At 33.4% G+C, this 22,500-nt stretch overlaps 1 protein-coding gene across 1 annotated transcript in view; it reads right to left on the reverse strand.

The window, feature by feature from the left end:
* Positions 1 to 22,500, reverse strand: part of LOC137647137 (EF-hand domain-containing protein D2 homolog) — a 74,704-nt gene that overhangs the window by 6,413 nt on the left and 45,791 nt on the right. The window contains exon 2 of the mRNA XM_068380392.1: positions 12,991 to 13,245. Coding sequence (XP_068236493.1) covers positions 12,991 to 13,245 — 255 coding nt within the window. The remainder of the gene's footprint in view (positions 1 to 12,990; positions 13,246 to 22,500) is intronic.

The raw sequence follows: 22,500 nt of genomic DNA on the forward strand, positions 1-22,500 counted from the left end.
GTCCCTTAAAGATGCAGTTTCCCTCATGGCGACGACACACCTGCATTCCAGCAACCAGGAAAACTACACCAAGCGTGAAAAAATCTGCAGCGCTCTCGGCAACAGCAAAATTACCTATCTCCTTGGAACTGCGCAACATCAGAATCCGCCTGTTCTTACTTGTTTACTTGTTTTGGGTTTAAATCCAACCCTCCACTGAAGTCGAGTGAACTACTTCTCGGGCGGGTCCATATTAATCATCTAACGAAACATTTTCATTATAACTTATACAATTCTTTGATTGTAGCATCTTCCAAATCATATGATCTTGTGAAAAGTAATGTCTTTAGTTTCTTCTTAAATTCAATTGCTCCCTTTAGGTCCTTCATTTCAGTTGGCAGTTTATTATAATGTCTAAGCGCACAGTAACTAAAAGCCCTTTCACCAAATTTACTATTTGTTCTTGGTTCAGATAGCTTATGTTTGTCACTCATGTGTCTTATGTTAACATTTGTTTCTAGTTATAGTTTATTCAGGCATTCTTTTAGATATTTTGGTTCATTTTGATTCAGTATCTTAAACGTTAGTAAGAGTAGCTTCCACCAGAAACCGGGCATTTCTTCATCAAGAGGATCTGGTCAGCAGACTGGGCAGTCCCAAGTTCTTCCCAAGCGACATATTGTGGTAAACACTGTCGACACCGTCTGTCTCTATTCATTATTCAAGAGGTATCACCAAGGCCTGCGTGGTGTGACGTGCTCGGTTTAGAGGGATTTTGCCGGATGCTGAGTTGAGAGATAAATAATGCCTTACGTTCTGTGAATTCGATGGTTTTAATGGATTGTTTCGAGTTATAAATGCAGGAAGTCGAACCTCACCTTGAATCTTGATGCAGAGTTAACGTTAGGTGATGCAGGCTAAGCAAACTATATTTTCTGTTTTTAACGATAAAATTAATTATAATGACAATTTTGATAACTGGGCTTATCATAAATCGAAATGCTTATACTAAATACTGAAAGATATTTCAGCAAAATATGGGTAATATTGGTATCTTGTTTAGATGTTATGCTACGCCACATATAAAATCTTAAAAAATCTAAAACATTGTTAGATTGCCTTTCATTTTCTGTAACAAGCAATCATAATATTAAAAAGTGGCCTTGGTTCGACAATGAAATTCACCCCTGTTTTTAATCAAGCATTCGTATGAGCTCAATTTTCCAAGACTGGCAGCAAATAAGGCTGGTCTTTCACTTAAGATTTCCATCATTTCCTCCAAACCAATCAATTTGTCAACCTTTAAAAAAAATTGGTAAACTTTTGTTGATAGTTAAAATCTACTTCCAAAGAAATTGGACAGCTATTGAAAGAAACTTCATCTAAAGCCGATCTATATTGATCGTATAGAATAAAAGGCCAAGTTTAAAGGCCGCAGATTAAAGGGACAGTGACATTGCCCTATCAAGCAGGACGATGCCCTAGAGACTGATCATATATACATATGATCAGAGCCCAAGACTCCTCTCCACCCAAGCTAGAACCAAGGAGGGCCAGGCATTGGCTGCTGATGACTCGCCAGATAGATCTAAAGGCTCCCCCAAACCCCACATCTTTAGCTCACGTGGATGGTAAGGTTGCAGAGACGTAAGGAACTAACGAGTTTGAGCGAGACTCAAACCTCAGCCTGACAATCACCAGGCAAGGACACTACCACCAGGCCACCACAATCCTAAATGTTATCTTTATATATGAACAACGTTCCTATGCTCGAGACTTGGTAATTCGACGAATATATATATATATATATATATATGTAATATATATATATGTAATATATATATATATGTAATATATATATATATGTAATATATATATATGTAATATATATATATATGTAATATATATATATATATATATATGTAATATATATATATATATATGTAATATATATATATATATATATGTAATATATATATATATATATGTAATATATATATATATATATATGTAATATATATATATATGTAATATATATATATATATATATGTAATATATATATATATATATATATGTAATATATATATATATATGTAATATATATATATGTAATATATATATATATATATGTAATATATATATATATATGTAATATATATATATATATATATGTAATATATATATATATATATGTAATATATATATATATATATATATATGTAATATATATATATATATATATGTAATATATATATATATATGTAATATATATATATATATATATATGTAATATATATATATATATGTAATATATATATATATATATATATATAAATATATATATATATATATATATAAATATATGTATATATATATATATATACAAATATATATATATATATATATTATATATATATATGTATATATATATGTATATATATATGCATATATATATATATAATTTTTTTTGGCTGGCATGTTTATATATAAACATTCATTATTAGGATAATTACAACTAGCCAAGCTGCAATCCTAATTGGAAGAGCGATGGGCTACAAGCCCAATGATTCCAATGGGGAGAGAAGCCCAGTGAGAAAAGGCATAAGAAACGTTAAGATTATACTACAAATAGGAAGTAAAATATATCTAAATATATTAAGATCTTTTAAAAAGAGGTTTAAAAGGTAATTTTTATCATCACTATTATCATGACTTTTTAAACTATTTCTCAAGAAATTCTCAAGAGGCTAAAATGGAGTTTTGAATTATGCTTCAGAAAGAATATCTCCTCAATGCCAAGTTTTTGGACAGCCAATTACATTTGATTGCTTGGAGACGAGCTTTTGAGAACGCCATAGATCAAGTTGGGCAGTGAATTGCCCAATGAGAGAGAGAGAGAGAGAGAGAGAGAGAGAGAGGTTATACTCTATATATAATAAACCCCGGGAGGGAGAGAGAGAGGGAGGGAGAGAGAGAGAGAGAGAGAGATTATACTCTTTAATAAACCCCAGAGAGAGAGAGAGAGAGAGAGAGGGAGAGAGACTCCCTCGTGGTTATACTCTATAGTAAACCCCGGAGAGAGAGAGAGAGAGAGAGTTGAGAGAGAGAGATACTCTTTAATAAACCCCAGAGAGAGAGAGAGAGAGAGAGAGAGAGAGAGAAATTCCTTCGTGGTTATACTCTATAAAATAAACCCCGGAGAGAGAGAGAGGAGAGAGAGAGAGAGAGAGATTCCATCATGGTTATAATCTATATATAATAAACTCCGGAGAGAGAGAGAGAGAGAGAGAGATTCCATCGGGGTTATAATCTCTCTATAATAAACCCGAGAGAGAGAGAGAGAGAGAGAGAGAGAGAGAGAGAGATGAGATTTAAAAGGATTTTCATCATCATCATTATCATGCTACGATACCAAGGGTTTCCAACATGGACATCCCAGTGCGTCAAGGCAAAAGGAACAGGAGCAAAAGATTTAAAAACAAATAAATGCCGAAAAGACACACCATGTTAAACTACCTGGTGGCGATGGATAACTCTGTAGACGTACTCTACTCTCTCTGCCATCTTTTCAACGTTCGAATGCATCTCTTTGACTTCGGCTAATTCCCTCTTCAGAGCCAGGACTTCGCCCAGGATCTGGCTGTTAGAGGGACCGTGCGTTCGCTCGTGCAGAATAAGGGTTGTCAAGCCCTCCTTCAGCTGGGAGTTGTTCAACTTGCTTATCTGCTTCGCTGTGAGGGCCCTGATGGTGGCCACGTTTTCGAAAAAAGGCATAGCGAAGGCTATGGCTTCTTCTAGATAATTCTGAGGGGTTCGGAAACTAAGTGAAATTTGATTTCAACGTTTACGGAATGTCACGTTTCGGTTTTTGGTCTTTCTTCCAGCTTTCAGTTTCGTGAATGATTTGGAAAGATGTGAATTTTTAAATTTAGAATTAATTTTTGAACACCTGTATAACTTAATTGAACCGATCACACCTGTGTCGGCTCCAACACAGATGTTATCGGCTGAATTAAGTTATACAGGATAAGTGTGAGACAATTGAAAGTTTAAATTTAAAATTAATTTTTGAACATTCATCCTAATTCAGCCGATCACATCTGTGTTGGAGCCGACACAGGTGTGATCGGCTCAATAAGTTATACAGGATAAGTGTTCGAAAATTAATTCTAAATTTAAACATTCATTTGTCTCACACTTATCCTGTATATAACTTAATTCAGCCGATCACATCTGTGTCGGCTCCAACACAGATGTGACTGGCTGAATTAAGTTATACAGGATAAGTGTGAGATGAAAAAGGTTAAGCTTTTATACCTCGCTTGCGATAATAAACAAGAATTCATCATCATCATCATCATCTACGAATATTGACGCAAAGGGCCTCGGATAGTAAACACGAATTCATCATATTCACTGTTAATGCAGGTAGAAATGGTCCACTCACTCGAAACTGATAAAGAACGAATCTTTATATTGCCCAAAATCCCACATACCAAGCCAAGTTAAAAATAGCAAGTGCATGGAATTAAGAAACTTGGTAATTTTATAATAAAAACGCTGAGATAATAATAGCCTCGGAATAATTAATTAAATATCACGCAACGGCTCGACATAATTAAATATCATGCAACAACAATAAACATTCCATCAGTGACCTTGAAATTGAAACAATGCATTTGCATAATAAAAAAAAAAAAAAAGACATCTGAATCACGAAACTAAGAGCTGGACACGCAAGGAAGAAATGTGCAACCAAAACATGACATCCTGTCTTTCACAACTTAATTTTCTTGCGCGAAATAAATTCTATAGTCAAAATACAGATTTTCCACGGAAACATCAAACTAATTTTCCTAAAAGACAAAATTTAAATTCTTTGCACCCTATTCTATTAATTGAAGATTTAAATCATAAGTAAATTTCAAAAGGTGAAAATACACTTGATATCTTTTAAATTAATTACAGTCAGTTTCTAAATGACAAAATACACAGTTTCCCCGCCACTAAACGAACAATATTTTATACACGAAATATCTTAAACCGCTCCAGGACTTCTGCTCGCGAAGAAGTCCGGTGGAAGACAGACTAAAAGACCTCAGACTCTTGGACCAAACTTCTGATCAGATAAAAAAAAAACAATTGAAAGTCAGTGCTGTAAAACAATAAACATTGCAAAAAAACACTATTTTGTTTTTGTCGGCAACGTTTTGTGATCTGTAATGCGGTAGTGGTGCCCACGTCACAATTACACCTTGATTACCATTGCCAGAAGCATTGGCTCCAGGTCTATTTGTAAATTTACAATCTATAAATCAACAAGGAAGCGATTCGAGGATTTATGGCTGGTCAATTCTCCCATTCAAACAGCTTTAAGGTTCTCTTATGGGGAATTATTATATGTTGATAAGAAAGCCTTATAACAGGTGTGAAAGTGGGATAACTGGAAAGAAGGTTGCCTCGTGGCTATAATATTTGTATAATAAACCACGGAGAGAGAGAGAGAGAGAGAGAGAGAGAGAGAGGCCTTGTGATTATATTCTATACATAAACCCTGGATATAGATAGATATATATAATATATATACAGTATATATATATATATATATATATAAACCCGAGCGAGAGAGAGAGAGAGAGAGAGAGAGAGAGATATAGAGAGAAAGAGAGAGAGAGAGAGAGAGAGAGAGAGAGAAAGAGAGAGAGAGAGAGAGAGAGAGATGCCTTGTGGTTATATTCTATACATAATAAACCCTGGATATAGATATACATATATATATATATATATATATAATATATATATATATATATATAAACCCGAGAGAGAGAGAGAGAGAGAGAGAGAGAGAGAGATTCCTCGTAGGTAAGTTATTCCAGCCACATATTGCAATACACGTCCAAGAAAGAATATCCTGGTTGGCACCAAAATACTTCAAGAACCATAAAAAATCCTCTTTGTTTATATTCTTTTCACGAGGAACTCCATTAACACGCGGGCATGAGAGAGAGAGAGAGAGAGAGAGGGAGAGAGAGAGAGAGAGAGAGAGAGAGAGAGAGATAGTAAATTCATCAACTTCTGACAGTTCTACTTATAGAATATATTTACCACTGACAGTTCTACTTTGAGAATATATTTACCACTGACAGTTCTTCTTTGAGAATATATTTACCACTGACAGTTCTACTTTGAGAATATATTTACCACTGACAGTTCTACTTTGAGAATATATTTACCACTGACAGTTCTTCTTTGAGAATATATTTACCACTGAGTTCTTCTTTGAGAATATATTTACCACTGACAGTTCTACTTTGAAAATATATTTACCACTGACAGTTCTACTTTAAGAATATATTTACAACCTTTACATCGAACCCCCACTGAGAATACCAAAGCATAAATCATCGTTAACAGCAATTTACAAAACAACAACGAAGAGGTAACCATCAATCCGAAAACCATCTTCTCCGGGAGACTAAATATAATATGACCAAAACTCTGAGAGACATGAGCGCTTCGCCTATACTGGCCGAGTCTTCCCTTTGCCTTATCGGAAATGCATTAGGGCAAGCGAGCGAGGTAGGCAAACCCATGCAGTTCTGATAGAGATACTGCACAGCCCTTCCCTTACAGCAATATTGAATAATACATTATATATATATACATATATATATATATATATATACATATATATATAATTATATATTATATATATAATTATATATTATATATATATAATTATATATTATATATATATATATATATATATATAGTTTCATTAGACGTTATGAAAAATTTCTTATATAGCTTTTTTTTTTAATTTAGCAGCTAAAAATAAAAAGATTTTTCTCTATTTGAGGGTACGAACGTTATGAAAAATTTTATAATTTATTAATTATGGCTACTAAAAATAATTTTTTTTCTCTAATGGTAAGGACGCCATGAAACATTTTATGCTATTCATTTTGGCAACTAAAAATAAAATGTTTTTTCTCTAATGGTAAGGACGTCAGGAAACATTTTAAACTCTATTTTGGCAGCTAAAAATAAAATAAAAAAATTTTCTCTAATGGTAAGGACGTCATGATATATTTTATACTATTTATTTTGGAAACTAAAAATAAAATTATTTTTCTCTAATGATAAGAACGCCAGGAAATATTTTATGCTACTTATTTTGGCCACTACAATAAAAATTTTTTTTTCTAAAGGTAAGGAAGTCACGATATATTTTATACTTTTATTTAGGCAATTAAAAATAAAGTTTTTCTTCATTTGATGGCGCGGATTTTAATACAAATAAAATACTCTTTAGAACTTCCTAAGTATAACTAGCTATAAAGATAAAAGAAACCTGCTTATTTTCCGTAAATGCATTTCAAGTATGAAGTTGGATTTACAATAAAATTTTCCTAAAGGGGGAAATAACCTCAATTTTATTAATAACTCTCTGGACTCCATACGACAAGGTCACCTTTATTTTACATCCATGACTAAACTACCAAAGGTGAACACCTAGTTTGGAGAATTCACCTTTAATAACCCTCTCGACTATAATTTCCAGGTATTCTATCCTAAAAAGTTTAGTTTCAACAACCTTTTTCATTAATTTTATTTGGTATTCATATTTTTATGTCTCCTTTTCATTTATTTAACTCCGTATTCAAATTCCTGTCTTCATTTGTTTCATTCAGTATTCATATTTTTATGTCAACTTTTCATTTATTTAATTCCGTATTCAAATTCCTATGTCTTCATTTGTTTCATTCAGTATTCATATTTTTATGTCTCCGTTTCATTTAATTAATTTCTTACTCAAATTTTTATGTCTTCATTTATTTCATTTCGTATTCAAATTTTTGTCTCCTTTTCATTCATTTCATTCCGTTTTCGTATTTTTATGTCTCATTTTCATTTATTTCATTTCGTATTAAAATTTTTATGTCGCATTTTCATTTATTTCATTCCGTATTCATATTTTTATGTCGCATTTTCATTTATTTCATTCCGTATTCATATTTTTATGTCCCCCAAGTCCCTTACGCGAGCTGTACTGTTTATTAGGGGTCACAGTCTACTTTAATATATCGGTACCTCAAAGTTCTGCCATCTATGGGTAATCTGGAGCAAGATGTCCTTAAACATGTGTTACATGGACCACTATTACAGCATGGTGATCACGGGTTTCTTATACCCTTAAAAACGATAATTAATGATAACTCTTAGATTGGTTGCTATAACCTCAGCCAAAGAGAAATAAGTACACTACAGGCCCTAAGTAGATATGAGTGTAATAATACTTCCTACTCGGGTAAGGACAACAATGAGGAAACGATGGGTTTCTCAAGAAATGAGAAAAAATATATTTTGCAATAAATAGCGGTTTACGCCGTATCTCCCCCCCCCCCCAAAAAAAAAGTCTTATAATTTCTTGTCTTCCGGATTTTTACATATAGCAGAAACGACTATTATACATAACGACAACAAAGATAAAGTAAAGGCTAGTTTTTTTAAGTAATGAGAAAAAATATATTTAGCAATGAATATCAGTTTTCGCAGTATCTAAGGGAAAAAAGTCCTATAATTTCTGGTAGTCCTCCGGATTCCTACAAATAGGAAAGAAAATTTTATATAGTTAGGAAAACATCGAAGAACACCATCTACAAAGATTACTTTTCAATCTAAATTAAAACAATTATGTTTTAATCTTCATGAAAAGGTTCATAGTGGAACATTGCACGTTAATAACTATGCATTCATAAACTGCTGTGAAGACATTTTACAACTTTCTAATCATCTAGTAATAGAAAGTAGTTAAAATTTTCTTTAAAAATAAATAAAAAAAATAGTACGAACTTTTATGAACGAATAATTCTATATAGCACAAGGAGGACATTTCAAGGGTAAATAAATTTCACAGTAAATTCCACACACCCGACTTTTGACGAAGAAACTTCATGAAATTCCCCAATAGTAAATACAATGACAAGGCAAAATGATCATGATATCATTATTAGATCGACACAGTTAAGGTGTGATTGATTGATTTGAAGTTTTCTGGCATCCTGACATCTAACGTCATTGACGCCAATATCATTTATTATATATAAAGAAGAAAAGAATATTCAAATAAAACCATAAAAGCGAAGACGTACTTATACAATTTAAATAGCCATCAGAAGACCTGATTCTGAAACAAAACTAGAGTAAATATACCGCTAGCATGGTACAACACATTATGCCCAAGAATCATGACACCAGGATATAGTACAACACATTCGGCCCAAGAATCATGACACCAGGATATAGTACAACACATTCGGCCCCAGAATCATGACACCAGGATATAGTACAACGCATTCGGCCCAAGAATCATGACGCCAGGATATAGTACAACACATTCTGGCCTGACACCGGGATATAGTACAACATATTCGGCCCAACAATCATGACACCAGGATATAGTACAACGCATTCTGCCCAAGAATCATGACACCAGGATATAGTACAACGCATTCGGCCCAAGAATCATGACACCGGGATATAGTACAACGCATTCTGCCCAAGAATCATGACACCAGGATATAGTACAACGCATTCGGCCCAAGAATCATGACACCGGGATATAGTACAACGCATTCTGCCCAAGAATCATGACACCAGGATATAGTACAACGCATTCGGCCCAAGAATCATGACACCGGGATATAGTACAACGCATTCGGCCCAAGGATCATGACACCAGGATATAGTACAACGCATTCGGCCCAAGAATCATGACACCGGGATATAGTACAACGCATTCGGCCCAAGAATCATGACACCAGGATATAGTACAACGCATTCGGCCCAAGAATCATGACACCGGGATATAGTACAACGCATTCGGCCCAAGAATCATGACACCAGGATATAGTACAACACATTCAGCCCAAGAATCATAACACCAGGATATAGTACAACACATTAGGTCCAAGAATCATGACACCAGGATATAGTACAACACATTCGGCCCAAGAAACATGACACCAGGATATAGTACAACACATTCGGCCCAAGAATCATGACACCTTGATATAGTACAACACATTCGGCCCAAGAAACATGACACCAGGATATAGTACAACACATTCGGCCCAAGAATCATGACACCTTGATATAGTACAACACATTCGGCCCAAGAAACATGACACCTTGATATAGTGCAATACATTCGGCCCAAGAATCTTGGCAAGGATGGCTGAACCAGAACGGATGGTAGATTGGTCAAGAAATAGAAACACGCTAAATTGCATGCAAACAGATATATAACACTGATAAAAACGCAAAACGTGGCAAAATCGCAAATACAATAGATATTGATACAAGATAAACAATCTGCGGATAAAATGTGATAAAATTCAGCCAAAAATACCATTTTCACTGTTTCAATAAGCCTATAATAATTTTATTATTAATAATAATTTTACTACTAATAATAATTCTAATAATAATAATTTTAATAATAATCATAATTTTACTACTCATAATAATTTGAATAATCATAATTTTACAACTAAATTTTAATAATAATCATAATATCACAACTAATAATAATTTTAATAATAATTCTAATAATCTCAATTTCACTACTCATAATCTGAATAATAATCATAATCTTACAACTAATAATTTTAATAATACTCACAATTTTACTTCCAATAATAATTTTAATAACAATTTTAATATTTATATATATTTAACCAAGTTACATAAAAAATATAACAATCCCTAATTCAAATGATTCCCAGAAGCTCTCCAAATATTGAAAAATCAACCCTCCTAAACTCCACCCCCCCCCCCTGCGCCCCCCTCACCCCCCTTTCCTTGTCCAACATCAGCTTCCTATCTTGTTGATCTGCTCTCACACATCCTCTTGAACGATAGACCCAAAAATGCGGTCAACGCGTTAAAGAGAGAAATTTACAACACTTACTTTCTCGCGGTTTATGAGAGGATCGTGAAAGGCGAAGGACACTTTAAAAAAGGGAAATAATATATTTTTTTTTTTGCATTATAAAATGTGGTATATGTACTTTTACACGTGGGGGGGGGGGGGCAATTTCGTCTTGCAATGATCTCGAAAGGAAAGCTTTGGTTTCTGTGGAATTTGCGAAATTGAATATTATGGAACTAATGTTTTGTAAGGGAAATATTTTTTTTTGTATTATAAAATGTGGTATATGTACTTTTACACGTGGGGGGGGGGGGGGCAATTTCGTCTTGCAATGATCTCGAAAGGAAAGCTTTGGTTTCTGCGGAATTTGCGAAATTGAAGATTATGAAACTAATGTTTTGTAAGGGAAATATTTTTTTTGTATTATAAAATGTGGTATATGTACTTTTACACGTGTGTGGGGGGGGGGGCAATTTCGTCTTGCAATGATCTCGAAAGGAAAGCTTTGGTTTCTGTGGAATTTGCGAAATTGAATATTATGGAACTAATGTTTTGTAAGGGAAATATTTTTTTTTGTATTATAAAATGTGGTATATGTACTTTTACACGTGGGGGGGGGGGGGCAATTTCGTCTTGCAATGATCTCGAAAGGAAAGCTTTGGTTTCTGCGGAATTTGCGAAATTGAAGATTATGGAACTAATGTTTTGAACAGATGTTCTTTCTACTCTTACTGTATTTCTTCTTACACACAAAAACTTTTTATTTTGATATTCATTAACTCCGTATTCCAGAAACATGAAATACAAAATAATGTAAGGAGAGAAGCTGGGTTAATGTAACTCTTAAATGATGTATACTGTATAGCAGCATATTCTTTCCCACAACTGAAAGTATAAAAGTAAATCTAGATACATTATAGTTTAGCTAATTGTGTACCACAGAACAATACTGAAATTAATCCATTTTGATTATTTCGCTCGTAGATATTTTTTATTTATAATATAAATGTATTTTCAAAATAGGCCTAAGAATAATTCAAATGCATTTTCAAAAACGGCCTAAGGATAATTCAAGTGCATTTTCAAAATAGTCCTAAGGATAATTCAAATGCACTTTCAAATAGTCCTAAGGATAATTCAAGTGCACTTTCAAAATAGTCCTAAGGATAATTCAAAAGCATTTTCAAAATAGTCCTAAGGATAATTCAAATGCATTTTCAAAATAGTCCTAAGGATAATTCAAATGCATTTTCAAAATGGGCCTAAGGATCATTCAAATGCATTTTCAAAATGGGCCTAAGGATCATTCAAATGCATTTTCAAAATGGGCCTAAGGATCATTCAAATGCATTTTCAAAATGGGCCTAAGGATAATTCAAATGAATTTTCAAAATGGGCCTAAGGATAATTCAAATGCATTTTCAAAATAGGCCTAAGGGTAATTCAAATGCATTTTCAAAATAGGCCTAAGGGTAATTCAAATGCATTTTCAAAATCGGCCTAAGGATAATTCAAATGCATTTTCAAAATCGGCCTAAGGATAATTCAAATGCATTTTCAAAATAGGCCTAAGGGTAATTCAAATGCATTTTCAAAATAAGCCTAAGGATAATTCAAATGCATTTTCAAAATAGGCCTAAGGGTAATTCAAATGCATTTTCAAAATGGGCCTAAGGATAATTCAAATGCATTCTTTTCAAAATAGTCCTAAGGATAATTCAAATGCATTTTCAAAATAGTCCTAAGGATAATTCAAATGCATTTTCAAAATAGGCCTAAGGATAATTCAAATGCATTTTCAAAATAGGCCTAAGGATAATTCAAATGCATTTTCAAAATGGGACTAGGGATAATTCTAACTTCTTCCATCCCGCATAAAGAAGATTAAGAGACTTCCTTCACCCATTCTTTTTTTTCGTTTAAGTTTTTCCAAGATCTATACAATGACAATTCAATATTGACCTTTAAGCAACACTTAATAAAGCATTTCCAAAAACATGGCTTCGTTCAAAAGGTAAAACTACTGTAGATTCAAACCCATAAAATAAAAACAAAAATCTAAATATCAACTCACATCCAAGTTGATCTTGCCCGTCTTGGCTGTGAGCTCTTTGACGAGCTTCATGAACTCGTCCAGGGAGACTTTGCCATCCTTGCAAATGGAGTCGTAGGTCTCCTTCGCTTCCAGGTGGGTCTGGGTCAGTTCCAGGGACTCCAGCAGTTTCTTGAAATCGTCCAGCGAGATGGAGCCCTTCTTCGTGCTGGGTGTGGCGTACCGGCAGAAAAGCTTGAACAGGTTGTTCAGCTCCTCTTCGTTGTACTCCGGGTGCTGTAATCAAGATAAAGAGTAATTTGAGTTTTTTGTGTTTATCTTGACTTCAGTAAAAGAAAAAAAAAAAAAAAAAAAAAAAAAAGGGAATTTTGTAATTGCATCAATAATAGTTTTCATTTTTTTTTTCATTTGTTTGATGTCGGCTACCCTGCAAAATTGGGGGAAGTGTATATATGTATCAGTAATAATAATAATAATAATAAAATAATAATAAATGCAAGTTATCATTATCAGATATTGAATAGCCGTGAATGCGCATAGCCCCAATTTCCCACAAATCATTAGTATACAAGATCAGGCAATTATATTATTATCATTATTATTGTTATTATTACTAGCTGAGCTACAACTCTAGTTGGAAGAGCAAGATGCTATAAGCCCAAGGGCTCCAACAGGGAAAAATAGCCCAGTGAGTAAATGAAATAAGGAAATAAACGATATATGAAGTAATGAAAAATTAAAAAATAATTTAAAAACATTGAAACATTATTAGATATTGAGTAGCCGTGAATACACATAGCCCAATTCTCCACAACTCGATTACTATAAAGATCAGGCAATCATATGCAAGTAGTAATAGCAGTAGTGCCACATTTACCGTAAACAACAACAACAACAACAGTAATTTAAGAGATTGAACAGTGTCTAAATGTAGCTGAACTCGACGGTAAAATTGTTCAGACCAGGTTTACCTTTACTCCGCAACTAGAGCTAATGCCTACTGGTAAATATTAAAGCTAGTGGTCCGACTATGAAGAACATTAGGTACCGGCCATTAGAGAGAAACCTCAAGGCGTCTTTATTTTTCTTGCATTATTATCCGCTAGCAAGTATAAGGATACTTATAAGTACATCAACCTAACACTAGGATGGTGTGTGGTGGCAGCTACACACATTATTATTATCACCATCATCATCATTTTATTATCACCATCATCATCATTTTATTATTATCATCATCATTTTATTATCATCATCATCATCATCATTTTATTATCATCATCATCATCATTTTATTATTATCATCATCATCATCATTATTATTATTATCATCATCATCATCATCATACTTTTATCATCATCATCATAATTTTATCATCATCATCATAATTTTATCATCATCAGCATTATCATAATTTTATCATCATCAGCATTATCATAATTTTATCATCATCATCATCATCATTATTATTATTATTATTATTATTATTATTATTATTATTATTATTATTATCATCATCATCATTTCCATTATTATTGCAATTGTTAGAACACTGAACAGGTAGAAAAAGGTAATTCAAAGAATGACCCGAAAGTAAGTATAGTCTTTGCTGAAAAGTCATGATAAGTTATCAGCAGCATAATGAGGCACAGGGAAGAAATGACACGTCCAGAGGGACGGTCGTTTGAATTCATAAGCAATTCTAGCTCACGTGTATAAAGTTTGGCACTCAGCGTGAGATTAAGAATTATCTACAACTTGCACGAGCAACTGATATGAAAAATATCAATCTCTTGTTTGAGGGTACACTCGGGTACAATATTCTTAACTCTTTTTTTTAAAGTTTTTATAGTTTTTACATGAAAGATTTATCTTTAAGTTGTTACTGTTTTTAGAATATTTTATTATGATTGTTAATGCTTCTCTATTGGCTTATTTCATTTCCTCCCTGGGCTATTTTCCCTGTTTGAGCATAGCTTAGAAAATAGCAATAACTATAAGGGTGATGCAGGACAGCTTTGAATTGCACTGTCACCTTATTAGAGAGAGAGAGAGAGAGAGAGAGAGAGAGAGAGAGAGAGAGAGAGAGAGAGAGAGAGAGAAATTACCCCAAGATCAATATACAAGTCTCCGTATAAATTTATCAAATAAAGTAAGTGACAAATGTGTTCATGTTTTATCAACAAGACCTTAGATAATAGTACTGTAATGCCAACAGGAAATCCGGCATAGAAAAACACACTTCATGGCAAACAAGTCTATAATCAAACCTTTCCATCACTTTATTATTATTATATTCATCATTAATATTAAAATTATTTCTAACATCATTTCTATTACAATTTAAGTTGTACGCTAAGTTGGAAAAAGGGAATGCTACGATCAAAAGGGTCCTAAAAAAAAATAAGTATACACTTAAATAGATAAATGGATAAATCTATTTTTTTTTTATTCTTCCTGGAAGTGTAGAGTTAGGACAATTTATTAGTTCTATCCATTCATAACATGTCCCTGTATTGTAACTTTCAAAAAGCATTAAAAGTTAAGGTGTGCAATAAGCTAAATTGAGTTGATGAAGATCTGTCATTCAATTAAAAACGTTGTTGAGAAGTTTGTGTTCTTAACTACATAGCTGAAAATGATGACAGTATGAACTCTCCCTAAAATGATGCACACTCCATGTAAACAGTGATTTTAAAAGTATTCATATTTTCATAGCAGGAAACTGACGATTTCATCATGAGTATTACATGAATTGGAATAGAAATATGCTTTCTAAAAAATCCTCGATTCATTAATCAAGAAAAAATATTAAGAAAATAATATTGTTTAGCAGAACGTCACTATGAATGACATATACAACAATATCACTGAACTAACTTGCATGATAATGAAAAAAAAATATATAATTTTTTTTTTTGCAAAATGTCACTGTATCATCATTATATTACTTGCCAAGCTACAACCCTAGTTGGAAAAGCAGTGAGGAAACTAGGAATAATAAAAATTTTAAAAACAACAACCTTAAAATTAATATTTCCTATCTAAATAAAAAAAACTTTAACAAAACTAGAGGAAGAGAAATTAGATAGAATAGTATGCCATACATCTGTACAACTGAACAAACTTATATAAAAACAACATGTATATCTAAAGTAAAACTAAAAAAAATGTAAAGGGAAAAAGTACAAGCCGAGAAAATCCAGACGAAGCATTTTAGCACATGACGTCATAGCAAGAGCATGACAATTCCCTGAAACGTCAGGAAATCAGACGTCGTTTGTGAAACGTACAACACTTCAGGGGTTTCATAAACAACTCATGATTGACATTTCCTCTGTACCCACAAAGATGATGGAGCTTAAATGCAAGATATTAGTCACCCAGTAAATATTTTGAGGATATAAGCTATATCTATTAAATTATCATGATCCATAAAGAAACCATAGGTAGATGGAGAAAGCTGGTCAGAAATATCGACCCCACAAAGAAGTGGTAAAAGATGTAGACAAAGAGGATGAATAAGAAGATAAAGAAACTAGCTGCCTACAATGAACAGTTGGCAGACTTCCTTTCGCACTCTGTGACAACATTGGTTTACCTATTCGGACGCCTAAATTATTAAGTTACCCTCAAAAGCCATCGGAAAGCAATTGGCTCGGATTATAGTATTGTAAATAAATATGTAATGCTGGCCTCCGATATTCTTTGAAGCCTTAAAACATTTTCCTTTAAATAGATATCAATAGGTTTATAAACTTCTGTTATAGTTGTATAAAACTAACTAATTCAGAAGAAATTAATCACGTTTTCTTTTATAATACAAAACTTTCTGTAACAAAATTTGTATAGCTTCCCGTTTTCTATAATGTAAGATGGTCAAATTTCCCTAAGGGTCAACATAAACTATGTCATATTTACAGTAGATGAGAGAGAGAGAGAGAGAGAGAGAGAGAGAGAGAGAGAGAGAGAGAGAGAGAGAGAGAGAGAGAGAGAGAGAGAATCTCATATCAGCGTCACTTGAAACAAACGTTATAATGAAAATGAAAAAAATAGATGTAGTTTTGGCTTGAACTTAAACCTTTATTTAGAAAGGTACAGTAAAAATTCTTATAAGTCGTTAGTCCCTACAGATAAAAAACGCATATTAAAACTCAACTGGAAACATTAAAAATTAATTTTGACTGATGGCATCTTCTACCAACATCACAAAAAGTCCCAACTTCCTAAAACATAATACCGACATCTATGTTCCAATCTCCGCGTCTTCAAACAGTCGACTAGATGTTTAAGTATCGAAAATCGAACCAAATTTCATTTCTTCGTCTTCAAAGGAAAGCGAAGAAGAAATGTTAGCCGGCAGTTTCTTAGTAATGAATTGTTGATATTGTAGAAAATGCATTATTATTATTATTACTATAATTACTATTACTATTATAATAATAATTATTATTATTATAATTGTTATTATTGTTAATATTATTATAATGATGATGATGATGATGATGATTATTATTATTATTATTATTATTATTACTAATAATGAATGGTTGATATTGTAGAAAATTAATTATAATTATTACTATTATTACTATTATTATTACTATTATTATTACTATTATCATCATTATTATTATTATTATTATTATTATTATTATTAACTAAGCTACAACCCTAGATAGAAAAGCAAGATGCTACTAGCTCTCAGCTCTATTAAGGGGTGAAATAGCCGATGAGGAAAGGAAATAAGGAAACTTAACTATATAAGAGAAGTAGTGAATAAATAATATAAAATATATCATGATCAGTAACAACGTTAAAATAGATCTATCATATTTAAATAATGAAGACACTCATATTAGCTTTTTATTCGAACTTTTCCTGCTAAGGCTGCTTTGTCTAAATTCGAGATATGAAATCAAAATTTATGGTACTGGCATCCTGTTATTGATAACGCTGCTGTTGCTCCTACTTTGAAAATATCAATTTAATATTAGAAGAAACAATAAGGATTTTGGATGTCTCAAATACTTTTTACTCCAACCGGGGAGACTCCATTTGCTCTTGGGTAGAATGATTTACTTTAAGCATTTGGAGAGTTCTTATGATCTTGTCTAACTTATTTTTGAACTCTTTTACCGTGTTAATGTTTATTACATCTGCTGGAAGCCTATTCTATGCATTTGATATTTTGTATGTAAAGAAATTGCCACATTGAGTGGTGTTGTATCTTTTATATTCCAGTTTGTATCCGTTGCCTCTGGACTGATTGGTGCTAAGCGTGAATAGATTGATGTAATCTACATTTGTTATTCCTTTTAGAATTTTGAATGCCTCTATTAACTGTCCCCTTAGAGAGAGAGAGAGAGAGAGAGAGAGAGAGAGAGAGAGAGAGAGAGAGAGAGAGAGAGAGAGAGAGAGAGAGAGAGGGGGGATTATACGTAACTGAGGACAAACAAGATCATTGAAAAATACAAGGGTCAGATAGGGGCACCTCGTTCAAAGAGCCGTTGTAAGTCCAACACAGATAACTTGAAAAAGGAAACGAGAGAAATGACTGACAAGATAATCTAACATATACGATAATGCTCTCAATCAAGCTTTTGTTATCTCTACGAGCGAGACATTTGATGAACAAAACTTAAACCCCCCCAAATGAAGACTGATTTATGTCAGTTTTACTTGAAAACTAAGAGCATTCAAGAGATGGAGGAAAATGTGAGAAGTTCACAAATAGACGAACGATAGACATTGTAAACGTAAAGGTGTCTGGTTCCAGTTCCAGATTCATCAGAATAGATGCTCACTAGAACGTCAGCCGGGCAAGGCAAATATCTACTATGGTGCCTAACCACAGCAGTGGCCCTCAGTAAACAGGTTTAACTCACGGTCCAGGATTGGGATCGATCTGCTGCCATGCGAATGCTAGGCGAGCACTTTACCACTGTACTGTTGACAAGAAAAAAATTACTCTAGCTCCTTCAAAAGAAATGAGTATGCAAGTAGTCAACATCAGACGAGACTCTAGGGGAACAAAGGTTCACCCTGAAGAATACCTTTAGAAATTGTATCAAAAGAAGATATGGGAACCAAAGTGAATATGCCGCAGATTAGATAAGGAACGAACTATCAGATGTCAATGTCGCCATAGATATGTCGTTTGTTCAATTGGTTTGGTACATAGTACATACCAGGCTAATTCAAAATTACATACCAGGCTAATTCAAAACGAAATATGAATATTTCCCTGAAATTTACGACTACGGATCGCCACGTAAGACGCAAAATCAAAAGCCCATGTCTTCTGGAATTCCATCTCATGAAGAAACGTATAAGAAATATTAAAAGTTCTTAAAGCTCAAGGAATATGGTGTTGAAAACCTTCTGTATAACCCAACCGTTTGATTTTCGAGTCTCATTCGTTCCAAAACTTTTATGCGAAGAGTAAAAACTTTATAGATGGTAAAGTAATCTAATTCCAACGAGAAAATAAAAACTGAGTGCAGACTTCCGCCACGGCAGCTTACTTCTCGATTGATTGATTTGAAGTTTTCTGGCATCCTAACATCGAGGTCTTACTTCTCGAAAACAGCTTGCCTTTCCCAGAATCAATTTAGAACGTAGGCGTATTTAAAGTCTGTGACAACCATGTGTAAACAGGGTCAAAGTTATGGTTAAGTCAGTCCACCTTGACCTTGACCTTTGACATAGGACTTTCAAAATTGAATCGCTTCCACGTTTCAACAATTATTCCCTGAAAGTTTCACTACTCTACGAATAAAATTGTGGCTAGGAAGTTATTACAAACAAACAGACAAACTGACAAACTCGGGCGAAAACATAACCTCCTCCCAACTTCGTTGACGGAGGTAACTATTTAAAGTTTAAAAATATCCTTATCTATGCTCAATTATTTTTAATGAGGCGCATCTGCCTCGCGGCGATGCCCTTTTAGCTCGGAAAAGTTTCCTACTCTCTGATTGGTTAGAATTAACTTGTCCAACCAATCAGCGATCAGGAAACCTTTTTCCGAGCTAAAAGAGCATCCCTGCGAGTCTCTGCAAATCTGCCTCACTAAAAAGAATTGACTATACTGCAGGCAATCTGCTAATAATATATTCAAGACTTATAATAAGTAAAGCGTGCATACACATCAATAAAGAGATAAAAATATTATTCTACGACTGCAATAGACGTTTTACCCAACGACCTCTCTAGCACTTAATGTCCTACATTAACGCTCCTTCACATCCTGTGAAAATGTTTGTACGCGAGAGAAATCCCTGTACTTTTTTTCTCTTAATTCAACTGTAAAACAAGTTTTTTTTTCCAGATTTCAACACTTTCTTATAAGTCATAATCTAATACGCACAGCTTTGTGCAACTACTTCTTCGTAGAACACGGTCACACATACATATATACACATACGTAACACTATAATTAATATGTATGTATATATATATATATATATATATATATATATATATATGAATATACACAATTTCATACATAATATAAATGCATACATACAAATCTAAAAACATTTACATACGTACGTATATATATATATATATATATATATATGCATATGCACATATGGATAAGCACATATATCCATATATATATATATATATATATATATATATAGAGAGAGAGAGAGAGAGAGAGAGAGAGAGAGAGAGAGAGAGAGAGAGAGAGAGAGAGAGAGAGAGAGAGAGAGAGAAAATAAAGCATACGCATGTAGCGGATTTACAGGTCACACGGACATAACCAGACAGCCGCCCACCACCCTTGTCTTCACTGGCCTATGAAAAAGGTCATTCACTAGACTAATGCCTTATAACAAGACAAATGACGCTCGGACATTTTCCTACTGACTCATTATCTTTAGGACGAATTCTACTGCGTAGAAATACACCCACCTTACAGAATTATTCATTTAGGTATTACGAAATTATTCTTATCTCTTGCTTGCAATGACACAAGGATTCGTCATCGTGGCTTCGAGAAATGAAAATAAACATTTTTTTTTTTTTCACAGCTTAAGGTCAAGCTTCCGTTTATTTAGTCACTTTGGTTAAACAAATCACTGGAAACTTGTCACAAGTGTGAAGTTACCCTCGTTCATGTTATGATGACGAAACAACAAGAAACTATATTACACTCCTAATCTTTTGGTTGAGGGTATACATTCAGTCCACTATCTTATTTCTCTTCCTCTTGGTTATTTAGAAGTTTTTAATAGTTTATATGTGAAATATTATTTCAATGCTGTTACAATATTTTAAAAATTTTATTTTAACTGTTCATTACTTCTCTTGTAGTTCATTTCCTAGTTTTCTTTCTTCACTGGGCAATTTTTCCCTGTTAGAGCCTTTAAGCTTATAGCATCCTGATTTTCCAACTAAGGTTGTAGCTTAGCTAGTAATAATAATAATAATAATAATAATAATAATAATAATAATAATAATAATAATAATATTATTATTGGAAATCAAATCCCATTGATCTATTCTAGGGTTCTTCAAATGACAGGTAAGGTCCGCCCCTCTCTTCAATTAAAGTGGAAATCAATCTCCATCATAGTCATTCAAAATGTCCAAACATTCCAATGAAATAATTCTCAAAGACCATTAACCAATTAATAAACTTCACAGAACGGCTATTTTGAAAAAAAAAAAAAAATAGGTACACATTTTTTATGCATATAACCAAATTGCGAAAATTACCAACTTTTACCCCTAAACAGTATTAAGCTATTAAAAGTTTAAAGGCCACTCAAGCAGGACAATGCCCTATAGAGTGACCATATATACATATGATTAACGACCAAGCCCCCTTTCCACCCAAGCTAGGACTAAGGAGGACCAGGCAATGGCTGCTGATGACTCAGCAGATAGGCTCCCCCAAAACCCCCATCCTTAGCTCACAAGGATGGCGAGGTTACAGCGACCAAAGAACTAACGAGTCTGAGCGGGACTCTAACCCCAGTCTGGCGTTCACTAGTTAGGGACTTACCCCATCGACCACCACAAGCCTAAAGGGTTAATCCTGCGATATACTGAGAAACAATAAAAAAACCCAATCTTGTGTTTTTTTGTTTCTCTGAAACTACATTCCGTGGGTTTTTTTTTCTAGGTTAGAGTTAAGCGACTTTTATCTACCTACCTAGCTCCCGAGAAGACACTAGTCACACCTTTGGCAATTTGGAAATTCCATTCCCATCTTGATTATCCCAATTTCAACATCTCCAAACTGTCGGAAATTTATCAAGTTCGAATGAAACAAACATTTACCTTTACTTTAAGGTCTGCTTATCTGGTCCTGTACAGTAAGGGAACCCTACTCTCTACAGGACCTCCACGGTCGTTTTATGTTTATTCGGGAGCATTTAACATTTCACAGTGGGTATTTCTCGCTTACTGTTAGATTGTCACTACCTAAGCACTTGCTGAATAAGAAAGTCTTCAGTTTCCTCTTGAAAGCCTTAATAGCTTCAATTATAAAGAGACTATTTAGCTATGGTAAG

This window comes from Palaemon carinicauda, chromosome 9 (assembly GCF_036898095.1).
Source record: "Palaemon carinicauda isolate YSFRI2023 chromosome 9, ASM3689809v2, whole genome shotgun sequence".
NCBI lineage: Eukaryota > Metazoa > Arthropoda > Malacostraca > Decapoda > Palaemonidae > Palaemon > Palaemon carinicauda.